This window comes from Hermetia illucens, chromosome 5, assembly GCF_905115235.1.
Source record: "Hermetia illucens chromosome 5, iHerIll2.2.curated.20191125, whole genome shotgun sequence".
In the NCBI taxonomy this organism is placed as follows: Eukaryota; Metazoa; Arthropoda; class Insecta; order Diptera; family Stratiomyidae; genus Hermetia; species Hermetia illucens.
Window position 1 is genome coordinate 62,415,805 of NC_051853.1, and position 12,425 is coordinate 62,428,229.

Sequence of the window (12,425 nt, forward strand, 5' to 3'; positions counted from 1 at the left end):
CATTTACATGACGGCGCCACTATTTTTCCGATTTTTTGTTAAAATTAGCTTGAATAATATTATGACAATAAAATACTAAATTTATTTCCTCTTCTCACCACTTTATTAAAAAAAATCCTTCATGTAAAAAACTGCAACTAAAAACTATAACAAAAAGATTTATTATCCAAAATACCTTATGTATGTAATAATTTCATAACAGGAACTCTTATCCCTCCTCTGCTTACAATTCAATTAGTTACTACTTTAAAAAACAACAAAACAATGTTTTCAGTATTTATCCTCGGTAGGTATAGCGTGTTTGGCAGTGTTGTTTCCAAAAGAAAAAAAAACCATCAAAACAAAGCTCTTCGTACTTTATCCACTAGAAATCTTTACGTGCTAACTTAATCTAAATGTAGATTTGATGTTACTTACAATTAGTAGACTTCATGTTAATGATGAAAATATTTTTATAGCAAAAACGATGCCAATAATAATAAGGTTTATAAATTACAATATCTATCAAAATGTCAGGGCGAGAATGTTTCACCCGAACCGAAATTGTTCTTCAAATTGCCCAGCAGATTGTACCGCTTGCGAACTGGCGGCAAATAGGAATTCATTCCATTCAGATCGAAGGCATTTGATTTGATTGTTCGATCAATAGCATGATCAGCGTAGTATTCGCTCCTAAATGACTCCCTCGAGTCCATTGGACTATTTCGCACCCAGTGATCCCCTGACTCGAAATCCATTATCTTACTCTGAAATATATTGCTTCGGGGCGTTAATGGAGACTGGGGCCGAGGCACGTCGAAAGGCTTGTTACGCATGTCGGGATACTTGCACGTGTTAAAGTTTTCCAAGTTCTGCATCAGTTCTGATTGAGTGAATAAGCGATCGACGCTACGTCTTAGTCCGTTCTGACTAGGATACATTTTTTCGCTTAGAGATGGGATGTTCGAGCTTGCTAACGACTCGAAACCAGAGGATTGGGACGACTCGCGCGAAACAGTTTCATGAGGTATGACATTATTGAAGAAGAAGTTTTTACGTTTTTCCGCAGTTTCCATCGTCTTTCCATAAAATTGGTGCTGGGGTTGAGGTACCTCAGCGTAGCCAGTGCAATATTGGCTGTTGTTCATAGGATGGAAATGTGATGGCGACAAAAGGTTACGACGAGATGCAAAGGACGTCGCACATGAAACAAACGAGTTGGGCGTGGAACATCCAAAACTTTTATTGAGACTATCATCCATGTGGAGAGGAGATCGTAACGGCATTTGTGTGAAACTAGTGTTCATTGCATTTAGCGACATGCTCTTCAGTGATGGATTATTTAGGCGCTTACTATTCTGAGTATTTTGTAAGTGTTCGGTTGAATAGCTCCTAAAGGCAGATACAGGCGTTGCGCATAAGTTTAGTGCAGATGAGGTCAATGTTCTCCTGCAGTTATTTAGGCTGTTTGACGACATTGAACAATACGATTCATTGCTGCTGCTGCTTAAGTTGAGGCTGCTAGTGATAGATTTCGTTGAATTCATAAGAGTACTAGTTTGGTCAGGAAAGTAATCATCTGACGTTATCCGATGGAAGCTGTTGACAGTGTCGTCGAGAATACGTTGTAATTGGTTCTTTCTACTGAACAATGGCAGTGATAATAGCAATATGGTCAATGATGTTAGCACCTGCAAAGGCAAACTTTTAGACCCACGATCGAATTCCAGATATATTAAAGCAAGAAACTGATCACAAAAACTACTAGATATATTATATACTTCAAAAAGGTACTTGAAACTTTAGCAAAACATATGATCTTACCTTATAAACTCCGTAACCGTCGCTGAAAACATTACCAGGCAAACAGCTATATGCACTCCATAGTGCCAGCAAGTATGTTTTCCTGGTCACCTTAAAACCCTCCAAAAAGTGGAATCCAAAAGCCAAAAACATACTCGTCATGGGAATACCTGTGTAGACCACATCACTGAAAGCCCTCGTCCATTTGCGCAAATCAACACCAACCATGTAAGCTCCAAGAATAGTGATGGTTCGGGTAAATAACATCGTCTTTTCCACTAGATGAATGTTGAATAAGGCATTCAAATATTTGAAGATGACTTTAGTTAGTGCTGCTATGTGTGAGATGAGCACGAGAAATATCGATGCAGTGATGGGGCCGAACGTACTGTGCAAGTTTTCGCGATTCAATTTCAAGTTGCTAATTACATTCATCCAATTGGTGATAGCTAAGATGAAAAGGATGATGTTGGTGAGTTGCTTAAGCACCTTGGTAGAGGTTGGCGTGCGAATGTGAGAGGGTTTGGTGAATTGTTTGTTTGAATTCTGAAGTTTTGTTGTCCCCTTCTGGGCTAGTCGCAGCCCAAGAACCATTTTTTTCTTCTCCGCTAGAATTCGCCGGAGATTTTTCTCACATTGATGACATAGACGATAGGTTTCTTGAAGTGTTTCTCTGTAATGGTAAAGTAACAGTGTTATATGGTTAAAATTGAATCAGTTGGACGAAGTAGTGTCAAATGCAAAACAACATCGAGATATTCTCCGCTGAAACAGTTGCAAATGGAGATTTTCGCCGATGTTACGGGTCAGATACCCGTGGATATGTTGATTAAAAAGCTGACGTGGCAGTGGACAGGTTGCACAATGAGAAAGGGATTACGTCATGCAATTTAACTCACTATTCCAAATTGGCAGATGAGTTGGTCGCTCTAGAGCAACGTGGCGTGGGACAGTATAAAAAAAGTTCAAGCTTTGCAAGACGTGGGAAGAGCTTCAAGAAGAGCGCTATACCCTACATAGGTTTTTATGAACCATCCATCGGTGAGTCTACAGTTTCATTCACGGTGTCTGTAACTTCAAAACCGCACCATATGGAGAGCAACTTACTCTCCGTCCAGTCCAGCATTAAGTAGATGTGGACTTAGGATCTCTCATATCCCAAACAAAAAAATGTAGCTTTGGTCTGGTTTTGGCTTAAAGTATCGGCGGTTTTAAGCTGGATATAATGCGCACCCTTGTCGTGTTTCCGATTGTAAAAAAGGAGCGACTTTATCATCTGCAACAGAGACTCTCTAAACACTAAACACACTTGTTTTGGGGTTGCTTATCTGCAGACCTGACTTTCTACAATATATAATAATGTCAAGAACGCTTTTTTCCGTCGCAGAAATGTTAGGAGTCAATTCACTTCAATGCTCGATATTATCCTTAAAAAGTGTGACATCGCTCAACGGCAGTGGGATACTTTCCCAGACTTAGGGTCCTGAGGAGTTATGATAGTATAACTTTTACTCAAAGTGTGAACTGTGCAGTCAAGAGAGGGTTTCATCTCAGAGTCAAACTGCAGTGTAAACTTTGTTGAAACCCTTTCGTGGCACTCGTATTAAGTAGCGGCTCCGGCGCCAAAGAACGATGACAATCTCATGACAATTAAAGCCGTCAGATCAACCCCAAACTAGACATTTTGACCACTTCACTAGCAAATAGACAGACTGGTTTAGAATAGAAAGAGAACCATTTTCATCTCTAAGAACTTCTTGTAGTGTTTGCCAGATCCCGGAAGCTAGACTAAGATTAGTTTTGCTTCAAAGGTATCTCAGTCATATCTGAACCAGCATCCGGAAAGCAATCAGAACAGTCTAGCATTGAAATATCAATAAATTAATCAAAATTATGGATTCAATGCCTGCAAGGAAGACCTTGAGAGAACAGAACACAAGCCACGATTAGACTAATGCATACACCGGAGCACAACAAGGAATGATTCTTTGCCAATATTTAAAAAAATCAACAGGAATGTGTTATGAAATCTGCAGCATTTCTGAATCAGATTGATATGTAACGGGTTTCTATCTTCTCTCGGGCACCAGCTTTTCGTGGTGGGGGAGCCTGTGATAGTTTACTACTACTAAGGGTGTCCAAAAAAATGGAAACAAAGGATTGTAACTCTCCAAATGGTAAGAAGTCAGAGATTTCGAATCCACCCGCGACTTTGAGAAAGTACGTCGTGGCTAAGGCACGGACTTTGGAGGCTTCACCAAATTCATGTTCCCCCCCGGATAAATCTGTGGACCATAGACTCCCCACTTCAGTGGAAAACGTATACCTGGTGTCTACGGTGCGGTCAGTCAGAAAAGATAATACAGCAGCTCCCTTAATGAGAGGAACTGGAAACCTGACTACGGCCTAACTGTTGCCTAACTCTTCCAAAAAACGGGAGATGAAGGCTCGGTAGAAGGAAACTTCAGTCGCAAAGGAGAAAGGACTATAGGCTTGTCTGTCAGAACCTTCTCCTCCGCCTCTACCAGGAAAAGCGAAGCTGGTGCTGTGGATGCAACTGGTATAATTCCGAAATGTGGAAACAGTTCCATGCAGCTCGAACATCGTGAACCTGGAAGGGTCCCAGCCGACGACAACCTAAGGCATTGCGAAAGAAGCCGAAGTTTCTTGGCAATGAGGACATGCCCACCACCAAGCGTGGCGGTGTCCAGAGAAATCGGACACAAGAAAGCGGAACTTTTGCGGAAGGTGAGGACAAGCTGGTAACCCCGATGAGATCCACACTGGACGCAGTAGACTTTTCAGTTAGTGACGGCTTTCATATTAGACTATACATATGTCTGCAAACATAATGTAAATTAACCTGCAGCAGCCTCTTCCTATCCACTGTCAGCAAGGCTGGCAAAGTTTCAGGACTGTCCTTATATATTTCTGGTTCAAGAGCCATGGATTCGTTTTAACAAAATCTGTGGAATTGGATCAGTCAAGGGGACTAAGATCTTCTTCGATGAAAGATCCTCGAAACCGAGGGCCTGCGTTCTGAAGTCAAAATTGTTAAGAGGCAACCATGCTGACACAATTCTGTTCTCAGAACCTTGTTGCAGTCAACTAACAATACCAGGTTAATGGTAAAAGGAGAAACGTCATAGTTGCTTCTGTTTACTTACCCTATGATTCGTTGTATCCTCCGCTGACGCAAGAACTAAGGGATCTGGTAGTGTATGCAAAATTAAGTGACTTTGAACTCTTAATAGGTTGTGATGCGAATGCTCAGCATGTTTGTTGAGGCGGTAGCAAATGCAATCCTAGAGGTGAGAAGCTGTTTGATTTTATCACCTCAACTAATCTAATGATCGCGAATGTAGGGTGCGCCCATAAGTTCGTGGGGACAAGGTGAAGTGAAATAATTGACCTAACAGTCTGCACCCCAAAGTTGTTGGAGTTGATTAGAGACTGGCGAGTGCTAGATCATGTCTCACCGCTACTTAGAATTTCTGTAATACAAAGACGAAGAAAACGCATTGGGAAAAGTTTAATGGACTTCTTGGCAACAAAGTGGAGCTCCCTGGAAGACTAAGGACTCCTTTGGCAATAGAAGATCAATTGGAAACTCTGAATCGTACACTTTTAGAGTGCTTTGAAGAGGCGTTTCCGGAGATCAAAGTGGTGAAACGTTTCCATTGTGGAACCGAGAACAGCAGAGACTCAGGAAATTAACCGGACGACTTGCACATTGTGCAAAATCAATAAGGAAAAAGACTGGTTAAACTTCCGGAACTCACAGCGTGAATCTGAGACGCTCGTAAAACATTCAAAACGAGACTCTTTTAGAGCATACTGTGCGGAAGTGGAAGGTGGAAGTGGGACTTCCAGGCTGTGCATAGTCCTTAATAAGGAAATGTCGGCCAGGTTGGACTCTTTTAGAAAACCGGATGGTACTTTCACAGACTCCAGAGTGGAGTCTACACAGACTCTTTTGGGAGTGGACCACTCGGGATAATATGTCTCAGAAATGAGAGCAAGAGGATTGGTGGTTTCTGCAAACCTTTCAACACGAAGGTGTTCTAAGGGAAATTAGGACACTGTGTGAGCGGTTTTTAGCAATGAAATGGCGAGAGCTGCTTTACTATTATTTGAAACTTTCAAAGAACTTGGCATGGATGGCATCTACCCAGCCATGGTAAAGGAGGTATAGAGCACTTAAAGCGACTTCCAAGAAGTATATTTCGTGGATGTCTTGCTCCGGGCTACGGGCCTTCCTCTTAGAAGAAGGTTAAGGTAGTCTTCATACCTAAGCCTGGGAAGGATGACTATTCAAATTGAAAGAACTCCAGGCAAATCAGCTTAACATCATTTTCGCTGAAATGTTTGAAGACTGGTTGAGCGTGACATTTGCGAGAAGGCGCTAAGGTCGCAGCTACTAAATGAAAATCAACATACTTACCAACGTGGAAAGTCCTGTGAATATGCTTTCATTCTTTGGTGTCAAAGATAGAGGACGCAACTCTGAAAAGCGAGTACACGATGGGGGTGTTCGTGGACATTGAAGAGGCGTTTGACTGTGCGTCTTTCTAAAAGCTTTGTGATGCCGCCAGAGAGCATGGCGCTGATGAAACTTTAAGTGGAACTACGCTATGATAACGCAGAGATTGGTGTGTGCTAAAGTGGGCGTTGATCGCTACCTATGCGAACTGCAAAATCTGCCAATACACGCTTAAATTTATGTGGATGACGTGGCTGTGTTAGCTATTGGTCGAGATCTCGCAACGGTGTGTAGAAATTCAGAACGCGCCGTTGATTTTATTGGCAGTTGGTGCCTCAGGCATGGACTTTCAGTAAATCCAAATAAAACCACAATGGTATTATTTTCAAAAAGGAGGAAACTGAGTGGTCTTTGCCTTCCAGAGATGAGAGGTACAACCCTTCAACTCTCCGAAGAAGTGAATTATCTGCTAGTTATTCTAGACCAGAAGCTTGTTTGAAACAAACATGTAGAGGTAAAGATGAAACGAGCTGTCACAACTTATGGGCTGTAGGGGCGGAGCTTTGCCTCGTCATGAGGACTTAGGCCTCAGGTATTAAGATGTTCGTTTATCCATCCGTAGTGTGGTGGGTTAAGGCGAAACAAAAAGTTTTCGTTGTAAACTAGCCACACTGCAAAGAAATATGTCTTGTATCACCGGTGCCATGAGCACGACATTCGGCGTAGCTCTGAATGTATTACTCAATTTGCAATCCTTGGATTTGTTTACTCAGAGCACTGCAATGAGAGCAGTTCATTCGGTTAGATTTATGGGGAAACAATGGACATGCTGGGCACAGAGCATTGGAGGAGTTATTTAGAGAACTGAGTCCAGTTTTCGCAATGCATTCTGATTCTCGGACCCTCATGCATCTGGTTGGTAGAAGATATGAAGTTATCTTGAAACTACGAGAAAACTTGGAGGAATCAGAAGAATTCGTGTCAGAATATACTGACGTGTTCTACACCGATGGCTCAAAAACAGGACAGGGTTTTGGAGCAAGAGTCTTTCACTCGAATAAAACCGAGAAGTGGGCTTTTTCCTTGGGACAATATTCAACGATTGCATCGTTATCTGTAGTGACAGTCAAGCTGCATTGAGGGTATTGAGCATCCCTTTGATAGCTTCAAAAATCGTTCGGGAATGTGGAAATCGATTGAACTTTGTTTCTAAATTCAATACGCTGGAACTATTCTGGTTACCTGGTCATTGTGGTGTAGAGGGAAATTAAATCTCGGATGCTTTACCAAAAGAGGGTTCGAATTCCTCCCATGCCCGGACCGGAACCAGCAATTGGGAGTGTCAATAGCATTGGCTAATGCTGCTACCACAAACTGGGAACAAACTTCCCATAATGGCAGACGTCTGAGCCTTAATGCTGCTAAACACACCAAACTTTTTCTCTCAGAACCAAACAAACATACGACAAAGTTTATCCTGTTAAAAAGCTGGAAGACTTACAGAAGTATTGTGGCTATTTTGACTGGCTATAATTCACTAGCTAAGCATACGTTCAGTATTCAGGAATTCTCCAGGATGAAACGTGTCCATCCTGTAACGAGGAAGCGGAATCCGTGGAATACTTTCTGTGTGTTCTGTCTATGGACGCATCAGTCATCAGGTTTTTGGTGCTGATAAGCTATAACTGCAGCGGATAGCAACGAATCGAGTACAATGGACCACTAAGGTCTGAGTGCTCAGAAGCTTTGATTCTCCCGAACTTCAAACAAAGGATTTCTGTAGGTAGAACTGCAAAAAGTCCGTCTCTATATTATCTATGCGCTTATGGTTTCCACACTGTATTGAGAAGTTCTGGTTAATTTAGGCGCCTCGAATAATATGGAGAGGATATTGCACTGATTTAAGTTGAGACCATATCTTTCTAGCTAGTTTTTGAAAATATCCTTGTTAGCCTAAGAAAAAAATGTAATCTACTTACTGAAAAGCTTGCATTTCCTCCGCAAATGTCGCTTCATTCTCCGGCTCAAAGGCTGCAAGCTTCTCCACCTTAATCAACTGATTGTCGTTGCATTGCCGGCAGAGCCCATTATCCGCGCTGGTCCCTTCCGCGGAATTCAATTGTCGGTTGAACTGAACGTTGTTAGTCAAATGCTGACTGCTGATATCCCGGTTATAGTCCCCGTCGTCGGTGAAACCATTATACTGCCCACAATTCGGGCAGTCCCAACTATTGCTGTCGGCATATTTCACGCGGGCATTCTGATTGCAAAACCAACAGTTTACTGTAATTTTAAAGCGAGATCTGCAAGGGAACGGGTTGGTTATTGATTAAGAACGGACATTATCGCCTAAAGTGCTTCCACTTGTCTCATTGAAATGTAAACAATAGATCACTGGAGTACCGGAGAACAGAGGGAATTGGCAATTCGAAAATGCAGGGATGAGAGTGGGTACGAGAACATGGTTGAGTGTAAACACTTCGAAATTGCAAGGAGTTAGACCTCGGATACTCGGCGATCTCACTCCACTTGTTGAGATAATTTCAAATCTGAAGGTTATCGAATTATGTGACGATTGGCGCCATATGGCTCTGACCTCATCTCAACTGTGTCATTTTTACAACAAGTGAAAAACTTTTGAAAAACCGAAAACCGGCAAACATTGGGAGACTCAAACTTGCACTTGAATTACATATCCCGTCTCAATAAACAATTTATTCACCGCCCCACAAGGAGGTCGACGACCGGCTCCCCGGGTAACTATCTTTATACCTGATTTTTATATATAATTTCGCTAGTAAAAGTGCAACTACAAAGCAAATAAACGTAGGCGACACATAGTGAATCCAAGACGCGATAACTGCTTCCATTGTGCCGCCAAAACCACTCCGGATCTCAATAAAATAAAAGTCCCTCCTAAACTTAACCCCGTTGATGCTAATCCGGCGGCGGCCACTTTACGGTTCATAACCGGACCCCATGTCAGCCGTCATCAGCATAGACATTACAAAACACATGGTAAAAAAAATCGCTGGGTACGTTTCAAGGTACCTGAAGGCGTTAGAAAAAAAAAAGTTTTCGGCACGCTAACAGTGTATGCGATGTTTTCAAATGTAAACAGTGGTGGATTGTGGTGGGAATGTGAAATTTGAAGTGTCAAATTTGACGTTGCATGCGGCAGTTTTGTATCCACGTGCGTGTTTGGGGTGCTCCTTGGCTGTGTTATATTCGGGAAAGGACTGTAAATACTCGAGTTAAAGATGCAGAACGACGATGTAATTTTTGAAAATTTCAATTGTTGATAATAGAGCGCAGTTCATTGGGTAAATTTCGTTTCAGGTCGTGTGGAGTATTATCAACAAATCATTTTGTTCATACAAAGTAAAGTAAGTGAATCTCAAAGGACTGAATTTGAATATTTGGGATGTTATTCTGCATTGAAAGAGGAAGTGGAAGTTGAACATTTCGTGGAATGTTCGTGGAAGTTGTGTTGCAAAGTATCTCAAAGCTCGGAGAAACTGGTTAAGGAAAATGAATGTCAGTACGTCAGGAAATTATCGTCAAATTGGAAATCTCTCCCTTTAAATGCCGGCACACCTGTGGCTCGAGGCACTGGTTTTCCCATCATCTCAGCAACGTTAGAGGTTGTAATGGAAGCAAGCAAGAGAAGTGCTTACACGGGGCAATATCAGCCCCCGCATGTTGCGGCCGGAAGTCTGCGAGGTCATGGATCATCGTTTCACGCCCGATATGAAACGGCATTTCTCATGCTGGCCTTCAAACTCTCCAAATCGGTGTAAGTTCGATCGCAGGCAGTTTCCTCTACCTTAGCACAAACGCTGTAGTCCAGAGAATTCAAATCTGGGCTGCCTGAGGCCCATTCATCGGCGGTTATGAAGTCAGGAGCATCCTCCGCTAACCACTGCTGAATTATCTTGGTTTTCACTCAATGGCTCGACTAGATCCTCTAACATATTTTCGTACACACTCGCATTGGTTTTGACGCCGGCTTCGCAGAAATGAATATCAGTTACTTCCCACCATACCCATAACAGAAGTCGGATGGTGACGACCTTGGACTCGCGGATTATTTTCTTTGGCTTCATAACAATTGTGAGCATATACTCGATCATTTTGTTGGTTGAATTTTCTCATCAGAAAATAGAACCGAGTTCGTCGTATTTCCGTCAGTTTTGGCGTTAACATATGGCTAACGCACCGCTGGTACGCACCAAGGCCGAGATCTTCTCGTAAAATACGACTCATACTTCGTGTTGAAACGCCAATTTCCGCCGACATTCGTTTCTGCTTGCGGAGAGGATTGCGATGAACGCGCTCACGCACAGCATGCACGACATTCGAGCGACGCACGGAGCGCGGGCGCCCCTTCCGCGGCCTGTCGTGGTATCGAGCTAATGTCCTAAAAACGAATCGTTCGTTTATCGGCAGCTTTTTTTAACAAACTATGAATCTTTTTCGGCCTATTCCCCCTTTGGTGCAATGCAATAATCGCAATTTTTTTTTCGTAGTTATCGAACTTCATCGTGTTGTCGTTCACGTGCTACTGTGACCACAGTTAGATACTAGACAGCTACCTCACTCCCCCTTGCCCCTCAAGGGGGGAAATCAGTGCGAGTACACACGATTTCAAATTGTTTTACCCTTGAGCATGAGCGAGATGTACCGAAAACCCGATCAGCTGTGTTTGACATACCGCCCGGACTTGCCAATGTATTGATGAGATTGGCAAGTTTTTGCTTATGTATAAGTGAATACGTGAAACAACTTTTTGCTATATGGGTGAGCACGCCGTAGTACCAGAATAGCAAAAGCTCACCGATCTCTCTCTTACCAATACGATTTGACGAAGATTATGCCTTTTCCTTGTTTAGCGTCTCTGATGTGTACAGATAAGCTTCTGCAAGCACATTTGCAAGTGGGGTCATTTTTGTAAGGGTACTGCCTATAATAGATCTACAGTCACACTGTGACCTTCGGAACCTGAAAGTCTGACGGAAGTGGGGTATGGTTAGGTACTCTCCGTGCGCAGTGTTACCAGTTTCGGGGACCTAACATTACGCATCGACTGACAGAACTTATGGCTATACTATGTAAATTAAGTAGGCAGGCACAAAATAAGTCGCTGCTGCTTCTTCCGATAATTGACCTATTGGCAGTCGAGCTTTCTCAATAACATTGGATCCATGTATTAGTATTTTGTGTAGTGTTGGGGTTACGGGATGCCATGGGTAGATCTTTATAAAGCTCTTCTGTTTCTCTAGCATAAACAGAGAATTTTTTTCATGTTTACCTTGTGTCCACTGGACAATACTTCCAGGATTATTTTGAGGCGGTAGATGAAATTGATGTCAATACCGGTAATTTTAACAAAGCGTTCATAATCGGCAAAAAATCGTCTAGCAGTGTTGCCATCGTTTGTTTTGCCAAAATTTGCCTTCGGAACATCTACTATGAGACCCATCTTCCTCTTGAATTCACCTTGCATAGCAAGCTTCCTTTCTTTGAGGGTTTGTTTTTCTCTTTGGGATGTTAACCGTCACTTTTTTACAAGCAAATTATAGGTTAAATGGAATACAGATTCAAAAAGACAAATCCTGGCATGTAGGATTGACAGATCAAAATCTAGAGCCTCCGTTAACCGTTTCTTTTTTTCCAACCAATTAAAATCTTTTGAAATTAGACTACACATATAGCCTCATTGTAGATGTTGTATTAGTGGCAGCATTGCATATTTTTCGTCAATCATTATTAGCATCGTAGAGTAAGTAATAAGTAATATAAGATTTATCTCCGCTTTCCACTTCAGTGTTTTGCAATTCCTTTATGGCATTTACTTGCATACAGCAAGTAATTTCTTCTTTAGTCACATCCGAAGCCTCCTTGATAAATTTGAATCTGATTAAGCGGCAATAGCGCGGGGATGAGGGTGTCGGTTTCTGCCACAAAATTCTATTGTTCTTCTTTTTCTTCAGCCTTTGTCCCTTTCACAAGCGGGTTCGGCTCACCGTGATCGGTTTCACCATTTGGCTCTATCGAATGCCTGATCTGGGTGCAATCTCGAGGCTTTTAAATCCCCATCCAGCATATCAAGCCCCCGGCCCTTTGCTCGTTTACCATCGACTTCGATGTTCGCGAATTA

At 42.3% G+C, this 12,425-nt stretch overlaps 2 protein-coding genes across 2 annotated transcripts in view; one reads left to right on the forward strand and one right to left on the reverse strand.

Annotated features, from left to right (window-relative positions):
- Positions 1 to 80: 80 nt before the first annotated feature.
- Positions 81 to 9,255, reverse strand: LOC119657828. Its single transcript, XM_038064946.1, has 4 exons — positions 9,038 to 9,255; positions 8,245 to 8,568; positions 1,804 to 2,455; positions 81 to 1,670 (listed from the first exon to the last, which is right to left on the reverse strand). Exons 1-4 carry the CDS (start codon positions 9,133 to 9,135, stop codon positions 513 to 515), a joined length of 2,232 nt encoding a protein of 743 aa, XP_037920874.1. The 5' UTR covers positions 9,136 to 9,255; the 3' UTR covers positions 81 to 512.
- Positions 9,256 to 9,400: 145 nt separating this feature from the next.
- LOC119656793 (protein MAK16 homolog) overlaps positions 9,401 to 12,425 on the forward strand; it is a 53,624-nt gene continuing 50,599 nt past the window's right edge. Inside the window, exons 1-2 of the mRNA XM_038063401.1 lie at positions 9,401 to 9,540; positions 9,605 to 9,651. Of these exons, the coding sequence (XP_037919329.1) occupies positions 9,526 to 9,540; positions 9,605 to 9,651 (62 nt within the window). The 5' untranslated portion in view covers positions 9,401 to 9,525. The remainder of the gene's footprint in view (positions 9,541 to 9,604; positions 9,652 to 12,425) is intronic.